The 26717-nt window shown below is 41.6% G+C and overlaps 1 protein-coding gene across 2 annotated transcripts in view; it reads left to right on the top strand.

Moving 5' to 3' along the window:
* Positions 1–26717, top strand: part of STK38 (serine/threonine kinase 38) — a 50674-nt gene that overhangs the window by 9722 nt on the left and 14235 nt on the right. For both annotated transcript variants that reach the window (XM_002746478.7, XM_008994340.5), the window contains exons 3-7: positions 11316–11367; positions 12544–12666; positions 15412–15495; positions 20461–20584; positions 23186–23340. In XM_002746478.7, coding sequence (XP_002746524.1) covers positions 11316–11367; positions 12544–12666; positions 15412–15495; positions 20461–20584; positions 23186–23340 — 538 coding nt within the window. The remainder of the gene's footprint in view (positions 1–11315; positions 11368–12543; positions 12667–15411; positions 15496–20460; positions 20585–23185; positions 23341–26717) is intronic.

The following is a 26717-nucleotide window of genomic DNA, read 5'->3' as shown; positions in this document are numbered from 1 at the left end:
TTTCCCAGGTTCAAGCGATTCTCCTGCCTCAGCTTCCCGAGTAGCCTGGACTACAACTGCGTGCCACCACGCCCAGCTAACTTTTGTAGTTTTAGTAGAGACGAAGTTTCACTATCTTGGCCAGGATGGTCTCGGATCTCTTGATCTCATGATCCACCTGCCTTGGCCTCCCCCAAAATATTACAAATAATGTATGAGAATTCCAGTTACTTGACATTTTTGCTAACATTTATGTTGTCAGTGTTTTAGCAATTTTGGTGGATGTTTAGTGATATCTCATTGTGATTTTTAATTTGCATTTCCCTGATGACTAATGATGTTGAACACTTTTATGTGCTTTTTGGCCATTTGCGTATCTGCCTTTGTGAAATATTTGTTCAGATTTTTTTTTTTTTTTGAGACGGAGTTTCACTCTTGTTACCCAGGCTGGAGTGCAATGGCGCGATCTCGGCTCACCGCAACCTCCGCCTCCTGGGTTCAGGCAGTTCTCCTGCCTCAGCCTCCTGAGTAGCTGGGATTACAGGCATGCGCCACTGTGCCCAGCTAATTTTCTGTATTTTTAGTAGAGACGGGGTTTCACCATGTTGACCAGGATGGTCTTGATCTCTTGACCTCGTGATCCACCTGCCTCGGCCTCCCAAAGTGCTGGGATTATAGGCGTGCGCCACCGCGCCCGGCCCGAGATTGATTTTTATCCTTTTGGATATTCAGTTATTTTAGCAACATTTGTTGAAAAGATTACCATGAGATTGCTTTGGCACTTTTCTTCAAAATCAGGTGACATATAGCTGTGAATTCATTTCTGGGCATTCTGTATCTGTCCCATTGATCTCCTTGTCTGTCCTTTGCCAGTATCACCCTGTTTTGATTACTGTAGCTTTGTAGTAAGTTTTGAAGTCAGGTAATGTGTAAGTCCTCCAGCTTTGGTCATTTTAAGATTGCTTTGAATATTCTGTGTTCTTCACATTTTCATATAAATGTTAGAATCAGCTTATTAATTTCTACCAAAAAGCCCAATGAAATTATGATTGGAATTATATTGACTGTAGATCAATTTGTGGAGAATCGACATCTTAACAATATTGAATCTTCTGTTGAATGGACATTGCATATCTTCTTCTTTTTCTTTCTTTTTTCTTTTTTTTTTTGAGACAGAGTTTCACTCTTACTGCCCAGGCTGGAGTACAATGGTGTGATTTCAGCTCACTGCAACCTCCACCTCTTGGGTTCAAGTGATTCTCCTGCCTCAGCCTCCTGAGTAGCTGGGACTACAGGCACCCACCACCATGCCTGGCTATTTTTCGTATTTTTAATAGAGACAGAGTTTCCTCATGTTGGCCAGGTTGGTCTTGAATTCCTGACCTCTGGTGATCCACCCATCTCGACGGCCTCTCAAAGTGCTGGGATTACAGGCCTGAGCTCCCATGCCTGGCCCATATCTTCATTTTTAAGGTCTTCTTTAATTTTTCTCAACAGTGGTTTTTTTTTGTAATTTTTAGTGTGGAGGTCTTAATGTCTGGTTAATCTATTTCTAGTATTTGGGGGTTTTCTGGATGCTATTTAGAATTCAATTGTCCAGTTGTTTGCTGCTAGTATATAGACAATTAACTGAATTTTGTATATTGATCTTATATTCTGTTACTTTCTAATTATTCTAGGTGTTTTTTTTTGCATGTTTAGGATTTTCTGTGTAAACAATCATGATATTCAGATCGAGACAGTTTTACTTCATTCTTTTCAATCTATTCACCTTTTTTTTTTCCTTGTCTTAGTGCACTAGCTGGGAATTCCAATAAAATATTGAGGTAGTGGGAGTGGATATCTTTGTTTTCATCTTGATTTAAGACTTAACGTGTTCACTGTTTTACTAAAGAGATCGAGACCATCCTGGTCAACATGGTGAAACCCCGTCTCTACTAAAAATACAGAAAATTAGCTGGGCACAGTGGCGCGTGCTACTCAGGAGGCTGAGGCAGGAGAATTGCCTGAACCCAGGAGGCGGAGGTTGCGGTGAGCCAAGATCACGCCATTGCACTCCAGCCTGGGTAACAAGAGCGAAACTTCGTCTCAAAAAAAAAAAAGATGTCCTTTATGGGTTGAGGAAGTTTTCTTATGTTCTAATTTGGGTTAAAACATTTTTTGTTGTTGTTTGTTTTAGAGACAAGGACTTGCTTTCACCCATGTTGGAGTGTAGTGGCACAATCACTGCTCACTGCAGCCTTGAACTCCTGGGTGTGGGTGATTCTTCCACCTCAGCCTTCTGAGTAGCTGGGACTTTTTAAAATTTTTTGTAGAGACAGGATATCACTATGCTGACCAGGCTAATCTTGAACTTCTGACCTCAGGCGGTCCTCCTGCTTCAGCCTCCCAAACTTTTGGGATTACAAGTGTGAGCCACTGCCCTCAGCCTATATTCCAATTTGGCTGAGAAGCTGAGAATTTTTATCATGAGTAGGTATTGAATTTTTTTATTATTATTGTTTTTATAATTTTTGTCATTTGTTTAGTTTTGTTTTGATTGTTGTTTTTTTGTGGGTGTTGATTTTTTTTTTTTCAAACGCTTTTTCTGCATCTTTGAAATGGTCATATTATTTTTCTCCTTTACTCTTTTAATATGATGAGTTACATGGACTGATTTTTGAATGTTGGACTAACTTTGGTAATATTGTATTATCTCCTTTTATGGTGCTGAGTTTGAGGTGATAATATTTTAATAAGGATCTTTGCAATGCTGTTCTTCATGAGGGTGTAAATGACAATTTACTGGGATATATAATTTGACCTTAAATATGCAGTTCTGTATTTGGAATAGTCAGATATTTTATACTTGGTGGTGGCCAGCTGCTGTTCACTGGAGCAAACAAGTGCCTGCACAGTGCCCTGTGTTAGGATCATGGGGAATTTAAACATAAATCTGTACAGGGTATCTTTAGGCAGGTGAAACCTGTGGAGAAAATTATTTCAAATACAGCCGCTTCTTGAAATCATAGCTACTGGGGTTGTAATTATAAAGCAAATGGAGTTTTGATTTAGCCACTTGTTTAGTAATAGTCATCTGGGTTTTATCCTGCTGGCTCTGTCCCAGCTATGGTTTATTATTGACAGGTACCACATTCTCCAGGAACAAGATAATGTATGGTTTTTTTTTTTACATTATTGATAAATGTTACATTGTGATTAATACTAAGATTGTACCCCAAAATGGGCAGACAGCTGTGCTTTGCATTCTCTGGATTCTTCAGATAGAAAAATCTTCTAAAACTTCAGTGGTTCCAGAAGCAGAGAGGATTATATAAAAATAAATAAAAGTTAGAAAATACAGCATTGGTGGTTTTGCTTTTTTTGAAAGACCAAATTAATCACAAGACAGAAGAGAATGTTAGATATTTAAGAGGGTTAGAATGTTTGTTTTTGGTTGTTTATGAAATTGCCATTATTTTTCATTAAAAAACAGTAAGCCAGCTGTGGTGGTGTGCAACTGTAGTTCTAGCTACTCAGATGGCTGAGGTGGGAGGATCTTTTGACCTCAGGAGTTTGAGGCTGCAGTGAGCTATGATTGTGCCACTGCACTTCCAGCTTGGCCAACTGAGCAAGACCCCGTGTCTTTAAGAAAAACAACAATAGGGCCGAGAACTGTGGCTCACGCCTGTAATCCCAGCAGTTTGGGAGGCCAAGGTGGGTGGATCACCTGAGGTTGGAAGTTCAAGACCAGCTTGACCAACATGGACAAACCCTGTCTACTAAAAATACAAAATTAGCCGGGCGTGGTAGTGCATGCCTGTAATCCCAGCTACTCAGGAGTCTGAGGCAGGAGAATCACTTGAACCCATGAGGAGGAAGTTGCAGTGAGCCAAGATCTTGAGCCGTTGCACTCCAACAAGAGTGAAACTCTGTCTCAAAAAAAAAGAAAGAAAGAAAAAGAAAAACAGCAATGCACTAGTAGATACTTTGAGCCTTTTAGATAATTAATATATCCTTGTAGATCCTTTGAGAGAATTAATATATCCTTATAGATCTTTTTTTGTTTAGTACCCTCTTTTTTTTTTGGAGAGAGACTGTCACTGTGTCATCCAGGCTGGAGGGCAGTGGCATGATCTTGGCTCACTTTAGTCTCTTGGGTTCAAGCGATTCTCATGCGCCTCAGCCTCCCTGGTAGCTGGGATTACAGGCATGCACCATCACACCTGGCTAATTTTGTATTTTTAGTAGACAGGGTTTCTCCATGTTGGTCAGGCTGGTCTTGAACTTCATGCCACCACGCCCAGCTAATTTTTGTATTTTCATTTTGTTTTTGTTTCTGAGATGGAGTTTCACTCTTTTGCCTAGGTTAGAGCGCAATGGCATGATCTCGGCTCACTGCAATCTCTGCCTCCTGGGTTCAAGTGATTCTCCTGTCTCAGCCTCCCTGGTAGCTGGGATTACAGACATACACCACCATGCCTGGCTAATTTTTGTATTTTGAGTAGAGATGGGGTTTCACCATGTTAGCCAGGCCGGTCTTGAGTTTCTGAACTGAAGTGATCTGCCTGCCTCAGCCTCCCAAAGTGCTGTGATTACAGGTATGAGCCACTGTGCCCAGCCAGTACCCGCTTTTTTTGTATGAGCTGCTAGTTGGTTTTGGATTTACTGATGCAGTTCAATAAGACTTACAGGTTTTATTCTTCCTAGAAAATTCTTTTAAAAGTGATTGACAGGAGTTACCTCAGAAATGAGAAACAAGGTTTTTTTGTTTGTTTTCTTTTTTTCTAATCTTATGTTTTCTTTTTTTTTCTAATCTTATGACAGATTATGTTTGCTTGTTTTTAATGGACAAGGTTTCACTGTGTCACCCAGGCTGGAGTGCAGTGATGCAAGCATGGGTCACTGCAGCCTCAAACTCCTTGGCTCAAGCCAGCCTCAGCCTCCTAGAGTGTTGGAATTACAAGCATGAGCCACTATTGCCTGGCCTGAGTTTTCAAGCTTTTTGATGTTCTGGAGGGTCACATTGTAGGACCTTGATAAGTAAACAGTTTTAATGATCGAAAACAATTGATAATAAAGAGATAATATGTGATAAGGGTTTGAAATAAGTGTTGGGCTAGTTAATTTTGAGACCAAATTGTAATACAAATTTTTATTTTTTTTCTTTTGTGCCTTGTCTAGGTGCCTTTAAATATCTGTTATTCCTGGCATTGTTAGGCAACTTTTGCCCTGTTCCAGCATACGCTAGGTTATAGTTGAAACAAAGGACTTAACTGCAGGGGGATATGTGTCCAAAGCCCAGAGACAGAAGAAAGAATAAAATTCATCTGGGAATTGTTTCCTGTATAAACATAAAATATGAGAACTTTGAGCAATTTCACAGAAACACTATAGCAGCTTTTACAGATTTTTTTTTTTTTTTGGGGGATGGAGGCTTGCTCTGTAGCTCAGGCTGGAGTGCAGTGGTGCGATCTCGGCTCACTGCAACCTCCGCCTCCCAGGTCCTGGTTCAAGCAATTCTACCTCAGCGTCCCAAGTAGCTGGGATTACAGGTATGAGCCACCATGCCCAACTTTTTCTATTTTTTAGTAGAGACAGGGTTTCACCATGTTGGCCAGTCTGGTCTTGAACTCCTGACCTCATGATCCACCTGCCTTGGCCTCCCAAAGTGCTGGAATTACAGGCGTGAGCCACTGTACCCAGCCCTACAGATTGGTTTAAAAATAATTAGGCCGGGCCCAGTGGCTCATGTGTGTAATCCCAGCACTTTGGGAGGCCGAGGCGGGTGGATCACAAGGTCGAGTGATCCAGACCATCCTGGCCAACATAGTGAAACCCTGTCTCTACTAAAATAAAAAAATTAGCTGGGCATGGTGGCTAATTATTATTAGTGATTCAGAGTCAGTTTTATTTAGGCCCCAAGAATGAGCAAGTTCAGACCTCCAAATGGTCTTCACTGACCAGATATCAGTCAAACCAGAGTGTAGAATTGAAATAATTTGTTGAGATCTTAAAGAAACTGTGTAGTGTTAATTTTAGGGTATTTCTGGCTGGTTGCAGTGGCTCACACCTATAATCACAGCATGTTGGGTGGCTGAGGTGGGTAGATCACTTGAGGTCAGGGGTTTGAGACCAGCCTGTACAACATGGTGAAACCCTGTCTCTACTAAAAATATACAAATTAGCCAGAAATGGTGGTACATGCCTGTAATCACAGCTACTTGGGAGGTTGAGGCACAAGAATCACCTGAAGGTTGCAGTGAATCGAGATCATGCCCTGCGTACTCCACTCCAGCCTGAATGACAGAGCCAGACTCTTGTCTCAAAAACACACACACACACACACACACACACACACACACACAAAACAAAAAAACGCTGGGTGCAGCGGCACATGCTTATAATCCCTGTACTTTGGGAGGCCAAGGCAGGCAGATCACTTGAGGTCAGGAGTTCGAGACCACACTGGTTAACGTGGTGAAACCCCATGTCTACTAAAAATACAAAAATTAGCTGGGTGTGGTGGCGGGCACCTGTAATCTCAGCTACTCAGGAGGCTGAGGCAGGAGAATTACTTGAACCCAGGAGGCGGAGGTTGCAGTGAGCTGAGATTGTGCTATTGCATTCCGGCCTAGGTGAGAGAGCAAGACTCTTGTCTCAAAAAAAAAAAAAATGCCAGGCATGGTGGCAAGTGCCTATGTAGTCCCAGCTACTTGGGAGGCTGAGGTGGGAAGATCACTTGAGCCCAGGCGTTCTGGGCTGTAGTGAGCTATGCCAATTGGGTGTCCGCACTAAGTTATGCATCACTATGGTGACCTCCTGGGAGCCAGGGACCCCCAGGTTGAAGGAGAGGTGAACCAGCCCAGGTCAGAAATGGAGCAGGTCAAAACTTCCGTGCTGATCAATAGTGGGATTGCGCCTGTGAGTAGCCACTGCACTGTGGCCTGAGAGACATAGTGAGACCCCGGTGTCTCTTAAAAAAAGAAAAAAAATTTTTTTTAATTGTTCTTAGGCATTTTTTGAACTTTAATCATGGACATATGATCACAGTTTCTTTAAAAAAAATTTTTTTTAGACAGTCTTGCTCTGTCACCCAGGCTGGAGTGCAGTGGCGACTTGATCTCAGCTCACTGCAACCTCTGACTCCTGGGTTCAAGCAGTTTTCCTGTCTCAGCCTCCCGAGTGGCTGGGATTACAGATGCCTGCCACCATGCCCAGCTAATTTTTGTATTTTTAGTAGAGTTGGGGTTTCACCATGTTGGCCAGGCTAGTCTCCAACTCTGGCCTCAGGCAATCTGCTAGCCTCAGGCAATCTGCCTGCCTCAGCCTCTCAAAGTGCTGGGATTACAGGTATGAGCTACCATGCCTGGCACTATTTCTGTTACATATGCTGTTTTTCCTGGTTTTCAGTGTCTCACCAAAATAAATTTAAAATACTCTCTTTTTTTTTTTTTTTTTTTTTTTTTTTGAGACGGAGTTTCCCTCTTGTTACCCAGGCTGGAGTGCAATGGCGCGTGATCTCGGCTCACCGCAACCTCCGCCTCCTGGGTTCAGGCAATTCTCCTGCCTCAGCCTCCCGAGTAGCTGGGACTACAGGCACGCGCCACCATGCCCAGCTAATTTTTTGTATTTTTAGTAGAGACGGGTTTCACCATGTTGACCAGGATGGTCTCGATCTCTTGACCCCGTGATCCACCCGCCTCGGCCTCCCAAAGTGCAAAAATACTTTCTTATTTTTAATTAGGGTGAAATAGCCCTATTCTCCCAACCCTGCTGCCTTCGAATCAGCGTGTGCTAAGAGGGCACCCTAAATTAGATTAGAAAAGGGGGTGAATTGTAAGCAATAGTCGTGATTGTGTCTGCACATTGCTACACATTCTGACTTTTTAAAATTTAACAACATACATTTAGAAAGAAATTGTGTACAAAGCACTATTCTTAGTGGAGATGGGGGATTCAAATGTAGTTCCTGCCTTCAGAAGGACTTAACCACTGTCTCATACAGGAAATGAACACACACGAAAATAAATGGAACACATGCAAGGCATCACTGGGGTGAGGCTGGCTATGACCTCTAACTGTGAAAATGGCCTGGTCTCTGTCCTAGGGTTCTGGTTTGGAACATTGGAATTGAAGGGAAGAGTGGTTCCACCCAAGGCTGGAGTGTTAGTTAACCTGACACTGCTACCAGAGAACATGCCTGTGTGGAGAGTTCTGCTGTTCTTTTTCATTATGAACAGTTTTAAACATACACATATGTAGAATAATATAGTAACCCTGTTTCAATATATTCATCCCTCAGATTCAATAATTTTAGGGCTTTGGTACATTTGCTTCATCTATCCCGCTTTGTTTTTTCTTGCTATTATGTTTTAAAGTAAATTCGAAACATCTGTCATTTCAGTCCTACATACTCAGGTATGCATCTCCAAAAATATGGCCTTTTTCTTGCATAATGCATATGCCACCGTAAATCTAACCAAGTTCACAGTAATTCCTTTGATATCATCTCACAGAGGATGTCATTTTTAACTCACAGTTCAGGTTGTCCTTGCTATTTTTGGTGTCCTCATGGTCTTTGTGGACCTGGTCCTAATAAATCGTTATCATGGATAGGCTTTTTTCTGGATACCTTCTCTAATGAAATAACCTAATTGTGTTCAAGGAGTTAACTTTACTCTCAGGTAAGTGTAAAGCTGCAACCAGTTTAATTACACTTCAGTATAGCTGTAAAAAACCTCTTAGTTTGTTTTTAGATTTAAAATATAATCAGAAGGAGCCAGTTTTGTGACACAGTGAATAGTGCATTGGACTTGTAGCTCATACTGATGTAGTCATTCAAAAACGTATAGTGAAGAGGTATGATGGTGTTAAGTACTCAGGGCGTAAAAAGAACTGACTGCAGTTGTGTTCTTAGAGCTTTTGCTTAGCGTGTTATGCTCTGACTTTTCTTATTCTGCTCTGCTTCAGCTAACACACACAGATGCACATGTATCCCAAAATATTCTGGGAACTAGAACTGTTTGAGTTCCTCTCTCTGTGTTTCCCGTCTTGGTTAGTGGCCTCATATCTTTCTAGACAGAAAATTCTAAGACTTTTCCCTTGACTCGTAATGTCAGTTGGTCATCTTTGCTCTATTCACTTCATTCTAGTTTTCTGCCCTGGCTCTAGATCTTTTTTTTTTTTGAGACGGAGTCTTGCTCTATCGCCAGGCTGGAGTGCAGTGGCACAATCTCGGCTCACTGCAACCTCTGCCTCCTGGGTTCAAGCGATTCTTCCTCCTCAGCCTCCCGAGTAGCTGGGACCACAGGCATGTGCTACCATGCCCAGCTGTTTTTTGTATTTTTAGTAGAGGCAGGGTTTCACCATGCTGGCCAGGATGGTCTTGATCTCTTGACCTCGTGATCCGCCCGCCTCGGCCTCCCAAAGTGCTAGGATTACAGCTGGCTCTAGATCTTTACTGCACATCTGAATCATTACAAGTAACTTTCCACTGGCCTCTGATCTTTCTCAGTTGCTTTCTCTGCTAGTCCATCAGATTCTCATTACTGCTGGCTACCATTCTGAAATAGAAATCTTATCATATCACTCCTTTGCACACAAGCCTCTTTTAGCACTCACTTGTCTACAGAATGAGATCCAACCTTCTTGGTGTGGCATTTGAAGTGCTTTATGTATCAGCTACAGTGGACTACATGCTATTTCTGCAGCATACTATACACTCTTATCCTTCTTTGCTCTGTTTGTATATGTTTATCTAGAATGCTGATGAGTAGTGGAGGAGAGATTCTAGCCCATGTGCTTTCATTTATTGTGCTGAATAAAGGAAGGTTCTGTGGAATTGGTTGTAAGGAAGTTTTACTTCCTTCTTTTAGTTTTATGAGACTATAGCTCGAAAACATTATTGCATTCACTTTCTAAAGTTCAGTACCCCAAGAGTTTGACGTCTGAAGGTTTTTTGGTTTCACTCCGACACCCAAGCTGTGGTGCAGTGGTATGATCTTGCCTCACTGCAACCTCGGCCTCCCGGGTTTAAGTGATTCTTGTGCCTTAGCCTCCCAAGTAGCTGGGATTACAGACACCCGCCACTATGCCCAGCTAATTTTTTTTTTTTTTTTTTTGAGACAGGGTCTTGCTCTGTTGCCCAGGCTGGAGTGCAGTGGAGTGATCTCTGCTCACTGCAGCCTCCACCTACCGGGTTCAGGCAATTCTTCTGCCTCAGGCTCCTGAGTGGCTGGGAATACAGGAGCACACCACCATGCCCAGCTAACTTTTGCATTTTTTGTAGAAATGGGGTTTCACCATGTTGGCCAGTCTGGTCTCAAACTCCCGACCTCAAGTGACTCACCCACCTTGGCCTCCAAAAGTGCTGGGGTTACAGGCATGAGCCACTGCACCCAGCCTAATTTTTGTATTTTGAGTAGAGACTGGGTTTCACCATATTGACCAGGCTGGTCTTGGACTCCTGACCTCAAGTGATCCACCTGTCCCAGCCTCCCAGAGTCCTAGGATCAGAGGTATGAGCCATCGCACCTAGCCTGATGTATGAAATTTTGATGATAGTGGTGCCAGTCACCTTTTTTGATCACTTCTTCCCCTAAAATTTTCAAATTCTGCTTTTACCTTTATTTGTTACCCTTTGCTCATGGCAGGGAGAAGGAGGAAGATGCAAAAATAAAGGAAGTAGACTTCAGTCAGAGAGAGGGAAAGAAACACCGTGATAGGAGGTTATCAGATATCAGCTGTTTTGTGGTTTGGTAAGGAAAAAATAACTGAAAAAAAAATTAAAAAAACAACCCTCAAAACCTAGAGAGAACATTTTTTGAAAGAAGATTCTTTGTTGCATTAACATCTTAGACAGTTTTTTAAAAAAATGTAGACCTAAGGGTGGGGCATGGTGGCTCACACCCATAATCCCAGCACTTGGGAAGGTCAGGCTGTAGTTTGAGACCAGCCTGGGCAATACAATGAGACCTCATTTCTACAAAAATTTGAAAATTAGCCAGGCATGGTGGCATGTGCCTGTAGTCCCAGCTACTTGGGAGGCTGAGGTGGGATTGCTTGAGTCTGTGAGGTAGAGATTTCAGTGAACTGAGATTGTGCCAGTCACTGCATTCCAGCCTGGGTGACAAAACGAGAGTCTGTCTCCCCCCGCCGCCCCAAAAAATAGACCTAACAAAGGGTGGAAATCTTTTTACTTGTCTTGGTAACTAATTTTTTTTTTGTTTTAATGGGACATTTTGAGATTTACCTGTTTTTGTCATTTTTAAAATGTAGTGACAGCATTAAGTTATAGAATTTTCAGAAAGTTATCATTCAGATATGATTTCATATGTCTTTTGTTTTTGTTTTAGACAAAAGAAGTTAGAAAAGGTGATGGAAGAAGAAGGCCTAAAAGATGAGGAGGTAATTAATATTGGCAGTGTCTTCCTTAAAACCCAGCATGGCAGGTTGTATTTTGTCCAGTGAGTTGTTAGCCTTGGTACACATGAGAAGGGTTTTGGCTCAGTAACAGAAGTTGAGGGGGTAGTGTGCTTCTGAATTTTGGTGTTCATGCAGAGGGACAAATTAATTATTAAGTACCTAGGAGAGGAAGGAGTCTCTAGGTGCAGTTATAGTAAAGTAGATTTAGAATTCCAAGAGAAAGCGATGATCAAATTAAAATTTAAAGAGCAAGTAACAGCACTTTTACTGAAATCACTGAAAAGTCTCTGTGGGAATAGGGCAAATTTCTGAAATATTTATTTAACTTTAAGTTCTGGAATACATATGTTGAATGTGCAGGTTTGTTACATAGGAATATATGTGCTATAGTAATTTGTTACACCTATCAACCCAGCATCTAGGTTTTAAGCTCTGCATGCATGAGGTATTTATCCTAAGGCTCTCCCCCACCCCCTGACAGGCCCCAGTGTGTGATGTTTCTGAAATCTTTATTTTTTAATTTAATTTTTTATTTTTTTGTTTGTCTTTTAATTTACCACTGATCACAGTCAACTGAAATCTTTATTAAGGCAAAATACCCATCTCAATCAGCCCTTCCACCCAGCGCCCACAGATATAGTAGGAGAAAATATAGTTAACAAGGGACTGTACAAGGAGCTGAAATGGCAGTGGAAATGCCTTCAAAAATAGGATTGGCTTGCAGAACCCAGGACAGTGGTGAAAAATACCCAGTACTTCTAGATATAACAGAAAGTTAGAGCATACAATGTGTAAAAAAACCCAGAGGGAAAGAGAACACATTTTTCATGTATATTAAACAGGATAAAGGAAAATATTGCTGGTTATTTATCTCTCCCTTCACTAAAAATGTTAGGATAGTAGATTGTTGAAGTAGGTTAGTTAGAGTTCCCAGAGGAGGCACCTATCTGTTCAGTGTGGCTTGGATGTTTTGTGTAAAGGCCAGGAAAGGGAGAAGTGACCTCTTAAGGATCCTTCTGGGTGCTTTCATGTGTGAAAAGATTATCCCTAGTCCACTGTGGTCCTGTTTCCAGCTGGTTAAGTCACAAACATGACTTGTTACAGAGTTTTAGAATTTCACCTTCTTCCCCTCTCCTTTCTTCCTTATTTAAATACCAGAAACGACTCAGAAGATCAGCACATGCTCGGAAGGAAACAGAGTTTCTTCGTTTGAAGAGAACAAGACTTGGATTGGAAGATTTTGAGTCCTTAAAAGTCATAGGTAGAGGAGCATTTGGTGAGGTAAAAACCACAGCTACTTATCAAGTAGAAAAATATTGCAAAACTTCAAAGTTTCTAACATATCGTGAACTCATGATTGTTGATATAACTGAAATACATGGAATTAGATGGGTCAGGCATGCCAGCCCCACATCCTAATTGCTTTGTCTGTTTCCTTTCTCTTTTTCTTCTCTTCGTGGTCCCAAATCTCTGTTCTCTATTTTACCAGAGATGGTGTCAGTGTTTAGAGGGAGAGTTGAAAGGTAGAAGGAAATCAACATTTATTATTTACTCGCTGCTTTTTTCCCATAATCAGGACAGTAACCCATTTTATAGGTGATGAAATTAGGACTCCAGTGGTATGTATAATATCCTAGTATCACACAGCCATTGAGCAGTCGGACCCAAAGTTGGGCCCAATTTCCCGAATACAAAGCTCTTGCTTTTCCCAGTACCACACCGCCTCTCCAGGAGGAAACTAACAGTGTCTCTCCACCCTTTATTTCTCCCCACCAGTTTGATACAGCTCTAAGAAGATGACACTAGGAGGTAGAATTAACTGAAAGGAGTTACACAGGTAGTGGTAGAGAATTGAAAGCATTTGTGACTTTGTCCCCACAATTCTTGTTGGGCACAAGAGCAGTCTGTTGGGGAGAGTTTGAAAGAGCCCATGCAAGGTCATTCCCATTAATGAAAAACGCCCAAAGTGGATAACCTAGTGATGCAATAGTAGCAAGTGTAGAGGGAGCAGTATATTATTTACTTATTTATTTATTGAGACGGAGTCTCACTCTGTCACCCAAGCTGGAGTGCAATGGCTTCTTCTAGGCTTACTGCAACCTCTGCCTCCTGGGTTCGAGCGATTCTTCTGCCTCAGCCTCCTGAGTAGCTGAGACTATAGGCATGTGCCAACATACCTGGCTAATTTTTGTATTTTTAGTAGAGACGGGGTTTCTCCATGTTGCCCAGGCTGGTCTCAAACTCCTGACCTTGTGATCTGCCTGCCTCAGCCTCCCAAAGTGCTTTGATTACAGGCATGAGCCACCACTTGGCCAGGAGCAGTATATTATTAAACCTGGTACCCTGGGGAAATGTGAGCAATATTCAGAGGCAGAGGTGATAGATTGATTCCTCAGAATTCCGATTGGCTTCCTGAAAGAGGGAAAAGAATACTACCAACTGTTAAAGAGCTTTCTGTTTGGCAAGGAAGGGTTGTGGTACTCAATTAGGAAAAACATGAAGAAAACATACTTATTTTGGGAGAGGAGGGTAGGACATACAGGAACTTGCAATGAAATTTTTCTGCCGGGTGCAATGGCTTACTCCTGTAATCCCAGTACTTTGGGAGGCTGAGGCGAGCGGATCCTCAATCAGGATTTTGAGACCAGCCTGGCCAACATGGTGAAACTCCATCTCTAATAAAAAATACAAAAATTAGCCAGGCATGGTGGCAGGCACCTGTAATCCCAGTTACTCAGAGGCTGAGGCAGGAGAATCACTTGAACCCAGGAGGTGGAGGTTGCAATGAGCCAAGATTGAACCATTGCACTCCAGCCTCGGGGCCAAGAGTGAGACTTCATCTCCAAAAAAAAGAAATAAAAATTTTTTTTGGTGTGTAGACCATTTTCTTTTCTTTCTAAAATTATCTGTTTTCTTTAAAAACTATGGAAACCATAAAAGAGGAAGGAAAACTGCATGAAACACAATTTCCCAAAATAGACATTTTGAATTTTTTTTCTTTTTTTGAGACAGAGTCCTGCTCTGTCGCCCAGGCTGGTGTGCAATGGCGCGATCTTGGCTCACTGCAACCTCCGCCTTCTGGGTTCAAGGGATTCTCCTGCCTCAGCCTCCTGAGTATCTGGGATTATAGGCGTGCATCACCATACCCAGCTAATTTTTGTATTTTTAGTAGAGATGGGGTTTCACCAGGTTGGCCAGGCTAGTCTCAAACTCCTGACCTCAGGTGATCTGCTTGCCTCGGCCTCCCAAAGTGCTGGGATTATAGGTGTGAGCCACTGTGCCTGACCTGAATTTTTTGTTTCCTTTCCAGACATTTTTCCTATGCATGAGGTTTTACTTTATTATTATTATTAAGCGACAGGGTTTTGCAATGTTTCCCAAGCTGAAGTGCAGTGGCTGTTTACAGGCGCTGTCCCTACTACGGAGCAGTATGGGAGTTTTGACCTGCTCCATTTCTGAACTGGGCCTCTTTACCCTTCCTTAGGCAACCTGATGGGTTGTTGTCGTACCCTGCCCCTGGGAGGTCACCATATTATGCTGAACTTGGTTCACACACCTGATCAGCATAATGCGCCATAGCTCAGAACTCCTGAACTCAAGTGATCCTCCTACCTCAATCTCCCAAATAGCTGGGACTACAGGTATATACCATCATGTCTAGCTACTTTTGTTTTAATTACACATCATTGTAATAATTCACTTAGATTTTCTGAGCTGACTGGATGACATATGTCAGGGGTTTAAGGAGTCCTTAAATTTGAAATTGAAGGTTTTAAATTAGACTGGTTTGTTCAACTAAGGAACCAAAGCTGTTCAGATGTAGAGGTATTTGAGGATGTTTCCAGCACTGACTTTACTGTGTGTAATGTATTCATTTTGGAACACTGAAAAGCATTTTCTTCTGCTTTGTTGTTACTAGTTGCTTACATTAAAATTACAATACTTTTTCAGTTAACTATTGTGTCCTGAAAGCATTAGCTTGGCAGTGTGAGTTTTTGACTTGGCATTTCTTTTATAACATTTTAGGTACGGCTTGTTCAGAAGAAAGATACGGGGCATGTGTATGCAATGAAAATACTCCGTAAAGCAGATATGCTTGAAAAAGAGCAGGTAAAGCACAGGTGTAGCAGTGCTTTTAACTTACTAATTTTTGTCTCCTAAAACTTTTTAATTGAAATGTATATTTTTATTGCAGTTTTCTTTAGCATATAGTATGACTATATATGTAATATTATCTTTTTCCCTCTATGAAGAAGCAGTTCATATTTGAAATCACAAGTAGTGCCTACAGGTTATGTGTAATCTTTTAAAAATTGAAAATCTATTTGAAAAGCAGCTGTTACTTGTGTCTTCCAGCTGATTACAAAATGTCCTTAATGTGAGAGCCTTTTTTTATTGAGGTCACATGTGATGTGGTAGTGTGTTTCTTACCAAGTGCTGAGAAGTAGAAATTGTATCTATACCTCATAACTAAGGACTACGAATTAGAATTTGGATTTTATAATCTAAAATGTGTCTTTATATGCTTCATTCTGTTTACCTAAACCAAAGTTGAGTCTTCTAGGTAGCTCATCAGTACCTGAGAAAGACCAGCCTTCCAACTTCTGAGTGAATTTGAAAATTATAATGCAAATAGCAGAACAATGCAAATTATTCTTTAATGATTAAGGACACTTTCTAAAACCAAAACCTGGTTTGCAAATAGATCTATAAAGTACATTAATACTTTATGTAAAATAAATAAGGTTTTAAGTATTGGAAAGTATATTTTAAAAAGCAAGAATAGACTTTCTGTACATCTAGTTTAATGTAGCTGGTTGCTGAAGAACAGATTGCAGGAGGTGCTGACTACAAATGTCCTGTAAAAGATTTGATGTTACAGGAACGTGGAGACCTTGTGACAAGGAGAACTCCCAATTTAGAGCCAAAGAGGGAGAATGGAGATTGGCCCCACAACCAATCCTTTCTGCCTATTGAGAGGATATATAATCACTAGTCTTCCCTGTCTTCATTTAAATGCCACCCCAAATTTTTAAATTTTTATTTTTTCTAAAATTTTAATGTGTTATGAGAAGCTTTAGACTCCTGGGAATTTCAGTTGAGAGTATCAAATACCAGGGCAGTAAATCTTAAGACACTATGCTAACACCAACCCTTTTCAAAATTCACAGTAGCTGTATTTACATATTATCTACAAATTAGTGTGTGGTATGGGTGTGTAGGCACTGAAAGAGTTTCAGTTAATCTTGAGACGGAAAATATAAAGCTTCTGCATTAGTCAGTATGTTTGCATCTCACGAGTAAGTTATTTTTGCAAGATATATTTCCTGCAGTTTCAACCAAGGCTTAAGACCTCTTTTTATCAAATAATTGGCCGTCAGAGTAAAATTGCAAAACAAAGTACATATGATTTTCAGAGTTAGTAATTTTATGTATACCAGGTGCCTAGCAGGGTTTCTAACAGAGGATGATCCAAACATAATATGTTAAAAAGCCTTTTCTCAAATATTGTGCCTTCTTCAGTTTCTAAAACTTTTCTCAATGAAAGTAAAGGAACTGTCTATTAGAGCTAACATTTTAAGTGATGTATTAACTTATGCCTTAAATGGTACATTAACTTAAATTGTTTAGCTTACTTTAGCTGATGGACTCAACTCCCCAGGTTTGATCTCATGAGCCAGTTAAAATCTCTGGCCACAGACTCTACCTGGCTCAGCCATCTTAAAGAAGCATGCGTTGGGTGTGCTAAGTAGAACATGAAAGTAGACCAGTGCAAATCCATCACCATTTTGGGGTAGGGCTGACAAAGTAGAGATACAGAGATAAAATTGTTTTTTTGTTTGCTTTTACTAAATAATCTGAGTAGGAATTACAAGCTCTCCACTGAGAATTCAGGTTATTTTTCTGCTCCACATTGTGGAAATTTTTGCTACCTGGGAATTTTTAAAGGGTAAGACATGGCATCTAGCTAGTTTCTGATGTTTCTCTTCCAGTGCAAAAGGAAAACCTTCAGTTGTGATGCCAGTATACAGTTATTGATGGGACAAAATACTGGCTTTTATTTCTGCTTTCTTAAGGCACAGGATAGCATCTATTACCCCCACTTTATTAAGTATTTATGGAATAGGGGAAAGATAACCTTTTTGTATGAATTGCACCTCTGGTTCTTCCCTCCCTTAATCTGTATTCACCCAACTCCACTTTCAAACTAGGAAGTTTCTAGCTACTGTTTTAGCTTCAGGAGAAAAGGGCAAGGTGTGCTCACAGTAGCTTTCCCCTTGACAAATAGGAAATGTTGTGGTCACCATTCTGTCCTCCAAGGTGAGTGACAAGTGGTAATTGTAGTGCCTCCCCTTTTCTCTGGCTCCCTGTAGTAGGTGGGGATCTTAATGGAAGCAAGGGGAGACAGGCAAATGAAGGCTGCCTTCTACTATATTAATGTCTTACAGTGACTGGGACCCCTAGGGATGGCTGTGGGGCAGCAGGCAACATTACTGTTTCCCAAAAGCTTCGCTTCTGTATTAAGGTCAAATAAAGGCAGATGCTTTACTTGGCTTCATTGTGTTTCATAGCACACTTTCTTTTCACCCTTATTGTCCATTTCTTCCCACCCAGTACCATAAGTACAGATGTATAGATGTAGGTTTTCTGTACTGTTTTATTTTATTTTATTTTATTTTGAGACAGAGTCTCGCTCTGTTGCCAGGCGCCAGGCTGGAGTGCAGTGGCACAATCTTGACTCACTGCAACCTTCGCCTCCTGGCTTCAAGCAATTCTGCCTCAGCCTCCTGAGTAGCTGGGACTACAGACGCACACCACCACACCCAGCTAATTTTTATATTTTTAGTAGAGACCGGGTTTCACCATGTTGGCCAAGATGGTCTTGATCTCTTGACCTGGTGATGTGCCCACCTTGGCCTCCCAAAGCGCTGGGACTACAGGCTTGAGCCACTGCGCCCGGCCTATTTTTAAATTTTTAATTATTTTTATTATTATTTTTTAAACACGGGATTTCACCATGTTTGTCAGGCTGGTCTTGAACTCCCAACCTCAGGTGATCCACCCACCTTGGCCTCCAAAGTGCTTGGATTACAGGCATGAGCCACCATGCCCGGCTGTTGCAGTTTTTAAAAAAATTCCCCAAAGAACAATTTTAGTAGACACTGAAAATTCAAATACCTAAACTCAAATGCCTCTGGGCCCCCAAGAATTAGGATAGAAGACTGAAGCAAGTTAGCTGTAAGACTAGGAGAGAGGATGGGATCTGTGTTGAAATGGAAGAGTAATGGGAGAATGCCTCACTTCCCTAAAGATGTCAGTAAAACAAACAAGCATTGTATCAAACATTGTATTAAACCAGACAACAGCTATGGGCTAAATTTGCCAACAGAAGTGCCAGTTCGTGAACCTTGGTACATGTTTTACTTCAGAACATATTGTAAAAAGTCAAGACCTGTAGTATATGTTAAGACCAAAACCGCTATTCAGGGATTGGACTGAGTCTTAATCAATTTAGATCTGAATCAACCCAATTTCTACCTCGTGACACTTAAAAAAGAGGGGAGGGACCAGGCGTGGTGGCACAAACCTGTAATCCCAACTACTCAGGAGGTTGAGGTGGAGGATCACTTTAGACCAGGAGTTTGAGGCTTTAGTGAACTCTGATCATGCCACTGTAGCCTTGGTGACAGCAAGATCCCATCTCTCTTTTTTAAAAAGTGGGTGTTGGGCTTTGTGGCTCATGCTTGTAATCCCAGCACTTCGGGAGGCCAAGGAGGGCGGATCAGAAGGTCAAGAGATTGAGACTATTCTGGCCAACATGGTGAAACCCCATCTCTACTAAAAATACAAAAATTCACTGGGTGTGGTGGCATGTACCTGTAGTCCCAGCTACTCGGGAGGCTGAGGCAGGAGAATTGCTTGAACCAGGGAGTTGGAGGTTGCAGTGAGCTGAGATCACACCACTACACTCCAGCCTGGCAACAGAGTGAAACTTGGTCTCGAAAGAAAAAAAAAGTGGGGAGGAGTGGGATTTGATAATATGCAGTGTTGTTTGATTACTGTTCTGCATTTAAAGTAAATAAGGTAAATTTGACAATAAAACATTATTAACAAAATAATTCCATTTCTCCCAGACTTTCTACAATTTGGTAGAAATTTCCTTAGCTAGATATTTCAGTAAAAGTATAAATTGGAAATGTCACTAATTTGAATCTGTAACTTAGGTGTTCTTATATTTCAATTCAGTAAGGATTGATTGAGCACATATTATGTGCATAGCAGTGAACTAAATGCTATGGTATCATAGCATTCTAGAATTGTCAGTGAGCTCACTGTCATTGCAGATACTATTGCAGACCTGAGGAAAGCCTTGCTAGAGTGTCTCACTTTGGGGACTTACTTTTGTTTTTTGTTTGTTTTTTTTTTGTTTTGTTTTGAGATGGAGTTTCGCTCTTGTTACCCAGGCTGGAGTGCAATGGCACAATCTCGGCTCACCACAACCTCCGCCTACTGGGTTCAAGCAATTCTCCTGCCTCAGCCTCCCGAGTAGCTGGGACTACAGGTGCGCGCCATCATGCCCAGCTAATTTTTGTATTTTTAGTAGAGACGGGGTTTCACCTTGTTGACCAGGATGGTCTCGATCTCTTGACCTCGTGATCCACCCGCCTGGGCCTCCCAAAGTGCTGGGATTATAGGTGTAAGCCACTGTGCCCAGCCGGGGACTTATTTTTATTATAAAAGATTATTAAACAAAACTGTATGCAAAAGAGTAGTAATTTTAACTAATCAGATTCAGTTTATAGCAATGTTAAAGTTGCTATTTGCGTTTAAGACATTCATTTTGCCATATTTTAAAGCCTTTCATCACTCAAGTTTTCATCACTGAATACCTTCAAATCAGATGTTGTCAATTTTTAGTTAGTAGGTTTGCCTAAGCAGAAATTAGATCTTTTGTATCATCACGATTAAATACTCAAAACAGTATTTAAACACAGTATTTAAATTGTTTAAGCAAATATACTATCTAATAAAGCAGAGCAAGTTTTTTCATTAATCAAATGCGTATACCTCCAGGTTGGCCACATTCGTGCGGAGCGTGACATTCTAGTGGAGGCAGACAGTTTGTGGGTTGTGAAAATGTTCTATAGTTTTCAGGATAAGCTAAACCTCTACCTAATCATGGAGTTCCTGCCTGGAGGTAATTACTTGACGATGAAAGGTCATTTTTTCTTTTTGTTCTGTGGTTTCTTTCTCTCACATCACAATTAACCCTCCTTTCTACTTTTAATTGTTCTCACAAAGTTGCTTTCTATAGCCTTTTTTAGGTCTATAAAGGAAGTCAGTAAACTTGTCTTGTGCTGGGGTGCCTTTCTACAATCTTAGTCCCATAAAAGTAACCTTTTCATTCATTCACATGATTTCAAATGGACATTTCTTTCTTTTTTTCTTCTTTTAAAAATATATAACAGTAAACTAGGGGGCTCTGCCTGCTCTCCTATCAATGGGAATCATATATGATTAATAACCCAAGTGACAAAATTGAAGCTATAACATTCTTTGCTCCAACTTTTTGTTTCTTTTTGTATAACATATTAATAAGGAGTGAATTTTTTATGACCTATATTAGCAGCCAGAATCAATTTCTCATTTTTGGAATTTTAAGTTTTGTGTAACTTATAAGTCAGTATGAGCATTTCCTAAGACAGTTCCAAAGTAAACCTAGAACAGAACATGCCATCTGTTCTGAGGAACACAGTCTGTTTCCCAGTGAGCAGATGAATTCTGAGCAAACTCTGGTGGGGAGAAAAAGAGAACTTTTCCCTTTTGGTTCTAAAAATTTTAGCATAATATTTTGATTTTTTGACAACCCTTAGCTTTAGGGTCATCAATACTTTTTAGTAAATAAACACATTTAGTTGATCAATGTTAGAAAAGAGTCTGCTAGAATGAGGAGAAACTTTTTAACATTTAGATGTTAGTTCTTAAATAGGAGCAAGAGCCAACTTGGTTACCAGCTCCTAACGTGTCCTGAAGCCTTGACCTGCCCCATCTTGGACCTTGCCCTTTGCACTTGATGGAGCTGGCCTGCAAAGCCATAGAGCATCTGGTCTGAGCTCTCTGATCATCTGGGCAAACTTGCACAGGTGGCCATTGGCTGCTCTACTGAGCCACAGAACTGAGGCCATATAGCTACCTTAGTGAGGTAGCTTCCCAAGTGCACTGCCTCCATATCTCTGGTGGGCCTCCAGATTGAATGGCTACCAGGAGTGATCAGGGAATTGTTTTTTTTTGAGACCTAGTTTCACTCTTATTGCCCAGGCTGGAGTGCAATGTCGTGATCTTGGCTCACTGCAACCTATGCCTCTCAGTTTCAAGGGATTCTCCTGCCTCAGCTTCCTGAATAGCTGGGATTACAGGCATGCACCACCATGCCCGGCTAATTTTGTATTTTTTGTAGAGACCAGGTTTCTCCATGTTGGTCATGCTGGTCTCGAACTCCCGACTTCAGGTGATCCACCCACCTCACCTCCCAAAGTTCTGGGATTATAAGTGTGAGCCACCGCACCCAGCGGGGAATGGTATTTTTTGTCTTCAGACTGAAAAAGAGCACTTTCATAAATGGTTTAATTTTTGCCTGAGGGAAAAATAACTACTTTTCTCCAGTAATACAAAACATAATGTTCTAAATGAAATGAAATTGAAAAGCAGTATGATGATGCTCTGTTAAAATCAGAGGTTCCTTTCTCTTTTCCTTGTTTTCTAACACAAGTGGCTTTATGTGAAGTCTAAACGGAATTTTTCCTGTTTCTCTTAAACTTCTTATACATATTTTTTTGCTTTTCTAACTGTTGAGTTAGGATCTGAATCTTTTTCTGCTATTTTATGTTGCTGGTATTAGGCAGAAATGATTAAATTTTGTCTTTGCAGAAACTAAGGAGGTTACCTGTTAACTACTAGAATACCGATAACTGTGTTTTATAAGTTACATGAAGAGGGCCGGGCATGGTGGCTCACGCCTGTAATCCAAGCACTTTGGAGGCCAGGGCGGGCGGATCACCTGAGGTCGGGAGTTCAAGACCAGCCTGACCAACATGGTGAAACCCCGTCTTAAAAAAAAAAGGTTACATGAAGGGTATTGGTATACATTTAAATAACTATAATAACATACTAGAGAAAAAACAGCTTGAGAGGTGTTCATTGTGCTCTTCTAGGAGGCACATTCTAGTGTATAGCATTTTCAGTTCATTTTTAGCTTTTGTTGACTAATGCTTTGCTACCCGTGTCCCTCCTTTTTATTTGTTTGTGTTCTGTGAAGTTGGAAAGCTTGTTTTCAGCCTCCCCAAGTGTTTACATTTTTGTTTGGCATTTCAGCCTCTCTATAACAATGGCAATATAATCTACATGGAAGTGCCATTTAGTTCTAGATGCAGAAAAGCTTGCAGATACTTGTTCAGGGAAAGTGAAAAGTAAAGTAGCTTTTTACCCTGAGTCCAAAAATTATCCTAAACAAATATAGTTGTTTTTTAAAGTGTGGGAGAAATTTTCTTTTTCTCTCAAAAGTGTAATAGAAATCACAGCTTAGTGGTCAATCTTAGCTAGCTTAGATGTGAAAATTCCATTTCCTCTCATGTTGGCAATGTGGGTCTACCTCTGGCACACAGAAGAGGTCTGTTTAGCTGCCTTAATGTTGGCAGATAGGGAAGACATATCTGAAAATTGGTACTCACTCATATGTTGTGTGTGTGTGTGTGTGTGTGTGTGTGTGTGTGGTGGCGGCTTTGTATCTTCTTGTTTCCAGGGGACATGATGACCTTGTTGATGAAAAAAGACACTCTGACAGAAGAAGAGACTCAGTTTTATATAGCAGAAACAGTATTAGCCATAGACTCTATTCACCAACTTGGATTCATCCACAGAGACATCAAACCAGACAACCTTCTTTTGGACAGCAAGGTATGGGAGGTGTTGGCATGAATTATGCACATTTACTGATCTGAGCAGCCTCTGCTTTAACACCTGCACCACTGTGATTATCCTAGTGGGGGAGCTGTGACCTCCCTTGTCATGGTTTTCTTTCTTTTTTAACAGGTAAGTTTGCTGTCACTTCCTTTCTTTGAAAGGCTTATGATTCTATAATTTGGTTGAACATTTCTCTTAAAAATAAAGGGGATTCTTGAAAATAAGAGCAAAATTGATGTAGAGGATAATTTTGAAATAAAGCCAAAGATAGTCATCTTCTCTTAGCATATAATTAACTATACTACTAATACATCATCTGTCTAGAGCCCTTATGTTGGGCAGCCTCATCAGTTAATGAGGAACTCAGCCAAGAAGCAGGAAGTGAGGCAATAATAACAAGAACCTGTAACAAAGTCCAGGTTCCAAATCACACTCTCTGTTTAATGAAGAGTCCTGCCCAGCCTCTTAAATGGCCTGTTTATATTTATCTTTAGACATGCAGAAAAGCTTAGTTGCTTAGTTTCTAAACTTACAGGAAATTAGAAGAGAATCCCTGTGCTGCTACCTGGACCTCTCTCTTCTTACCCATAAAGTGAACATACTGATCTAGGAAACCCCTAAAATCCCTTTTCACCTCTAAAATTCTAGAGTGTTGTTTTCTGTTAAGCAGATTTGTTGTCTGGACTGAATTTTCTTTTAAAGTGAAAAAAATACACTTATTTTCTAGGGTATTTTTCTTCTTTGCTGTCTTTTGATAACTTTCTTGCTGTCGTCGAAGAACCTGAAGTTTTTTTCCAGGCTGGAATGCAGCGACACAATTATAGCTCACTGCAACCTGACTCTTGATCCTCCTGCTTCAGCCTCCTGAGTAGTTGGAACTACAGGTGCATGCCATTGTGCCTGGCTAATTTTTTTTATTTTTTATTTTTAGTAGAGATGAGGTCTCACTTTTCTGCCCAGGCTGGTCTCAAACTCGCTGGTTTAAGTGATCCTCCTGCCTCAGCCTCCCAAAGTCCTGGGATTACAAGTGTGAGCCACCACCTGCTTTTTTATTCATTATAATGGACAGAAGTGGAGTAGGAGAGTGGACACCAAAGGCTAGGGAGTGTAGCAAGGAGGGGAATATGGGAAGAAGTTGGTTAAAAAAAAAAAGAGGGCCAGGTGCGGTGGCTCAAGCCTGTAATCCCAGCACTTGGGGAGGCTGAGGCGGGTGGAAAATGAGGTCAAGAGATCGAGACCATCCTCGTCAACATAAAATACCGTCTCTACTAAAAATACAAAAAAATTAGCTGGGTGTGGTGGCGTGTGCCTGTAATCCCAGCTACTCAGGAGGTTGAGGCAGGAGAATTGCCTGAACCCAGGAGGCGGAGGTTGCGGTGAGCCGAGATTGTGCCATTGCACTCCAGCCTGGGTAACGAGCGAAACTCCGTCTCAAAAAAAAAAAAGAGACTGGGCTGGGTGGCTCAATGCCTATAATCCCAGCACTTTGGGAGGCCAAGGTGGTAGATCACAAGGTCAGGAGTTTGAGACCAGACTGGCCAATATGGTGAAACCCCATCTGTACTAAAAATTCATCTGTCAGTTCAGGTTGGAGTCTGTGGCCCCGAGTGAGAACTTGTGTTGCTTTTTCTGGGCCTTCCCATGGACCAGTCAGCACACACTTTCTCCCTTCTGAAGCCAATTAAAAACCCTGGACTTAGCCAGAGTCTGGCAGATGTCAGACAACCTTCTTCAGAAAGCAGCTACCTACTTTGAGTCTCTTCTCCACTGAGGGCTACACACTTGAAGGAATGACCTGCCTGCGTATGGGAGTTACCCACTCTGGGTCTCCTCTGCTCTGATGGCTGCACACATGTCAGGACAACCTGCCTGCGGAAAGGAGCAACCCCCTGCAGGTCTCCTGAGAGCTGTACTGTCACCTAATAAAGCTCCTCTTTGCCTTGCTCACATGAGGTACATGTGAGGTTGTACATGTACCTCACTCTTCCTGAATGTGGGACAAGAACTTAGGACCTGCCAAATGGTGGGGCTGAAAGAGCTGTAACACAAACAGGGCTGAAACATGTCTCCCCTGTTCACCATGTTGCATGCAGCAAGAAGGAGAGAAGAGCTGTGGCCCTTCCGGGAGCCCAGACCTAGGGGCTTCCTGAGCCAGGGCTGTGACACGCCCTTTGGGGCTCTGCGGTTTTTGGCATCTCCAAGCTTCCAGGCACCACTGCATTCCCCTTGACAAGACACAGGTGCCCTCACAGCAGAAGCCACTTGCAGTGCATCTGATCCAGCCACAGGCTTGCATGGAGCCAGCACCTATGCCGGTGCCTGGAGCTGCCTACCCTGCCACAGCCACCCATGTGCCTGGTTGTGTGCAGTGGCTGGACCCCACTGTCTCTCACACACCCCTCGCCACTCTGCCTGTCTTACCCTTGGCAGGCATGGAATCTGGGCAGGTAGCATGAGCCTGCCAGGCTGAGTGAGCAGAATGGGCAGCAGGCCTAAGCAAAACTCAGATAGAGGCACCAATGACCACAGAGGCTTCTGGCTAGCAAAGTGACACCCCAAGGATCATGTCACAGTAGTATTTATCAAGGACTATGCAATAATATTTATTCCCTTTGTCTTTGAAACAGTTTACTCCTGGAACTTACTCCAATGGAATAAAAGGAGGAAAAGCGATATGAACAGTTTTGAGAAATTTACTCTTCATTTAATAACCATTTATTAAGGTCAATCTGAATCATGCCTGGTTAGGGCTGGAAATACAGACTCTGTCAGAGGGCACTGATAATCCATGTCATATGAGAGCTAAGAATTGAAAGTGGAATGTACATCCAGTATTGGGGGGATGGTGAGGTAAACAATGAAGTGTCAGGTTAATTGAATATTATATAGACTTTCAAAGTGGTGATTTTGGCTGGGTGTCATGGAGCATGCCAATAATCTCAACTAAATTTAGGAGGCTGGGGTGGGAGGATCGCTTGACCCCAGGAGTTTGAGACCAGCCTGGGCAACATAGGGAAACCCTGTATCTCCAAAAAATAAAAAAAAAAATTAATTGGGTGTGATGGCATACACCTGAGGTCCGAGCTACTCAGGAACCTGAGGTGGGAGGATCACTTGAGCCTGGGAGGTCAAGGCTGCAGTGAGCCATGATTGTGCCACTGTACTCCAGCCTGGGTGACACAGTAAGACCGTGTCTCCAAAAAAAAAAAAAAAAGGGGGTTAATTTTGAAGACCATATAGAAACAGAGAGGAATATTTGAGTTAAAAGAAGTAGTAAAATAGGCCAGGCGCGGTGGCTCATGCTTGTAATCCCAGCACTTTGGGAGGCCGAGGCTGGCATATCACAAGGTTAGGAGATTGAGAACATCCTG

Source organism: Callithrix jacchus, chromosome 4 (genome assembly GCF_049354715.1).
Source record: "Callithrix jacchus isolate 240 chromosome 4, calJac240_pri, whole genome shotgun sequence".
NCBI classification, from domain to species: Eukaryota; Metazoa; Chordata; class Mammalia; order Primates; family Cebidae; genus Callithrix; species Callithrix jacchus.
This window is presented reverse-complemented; position numbering and strand designations above follow the sequence as displayed.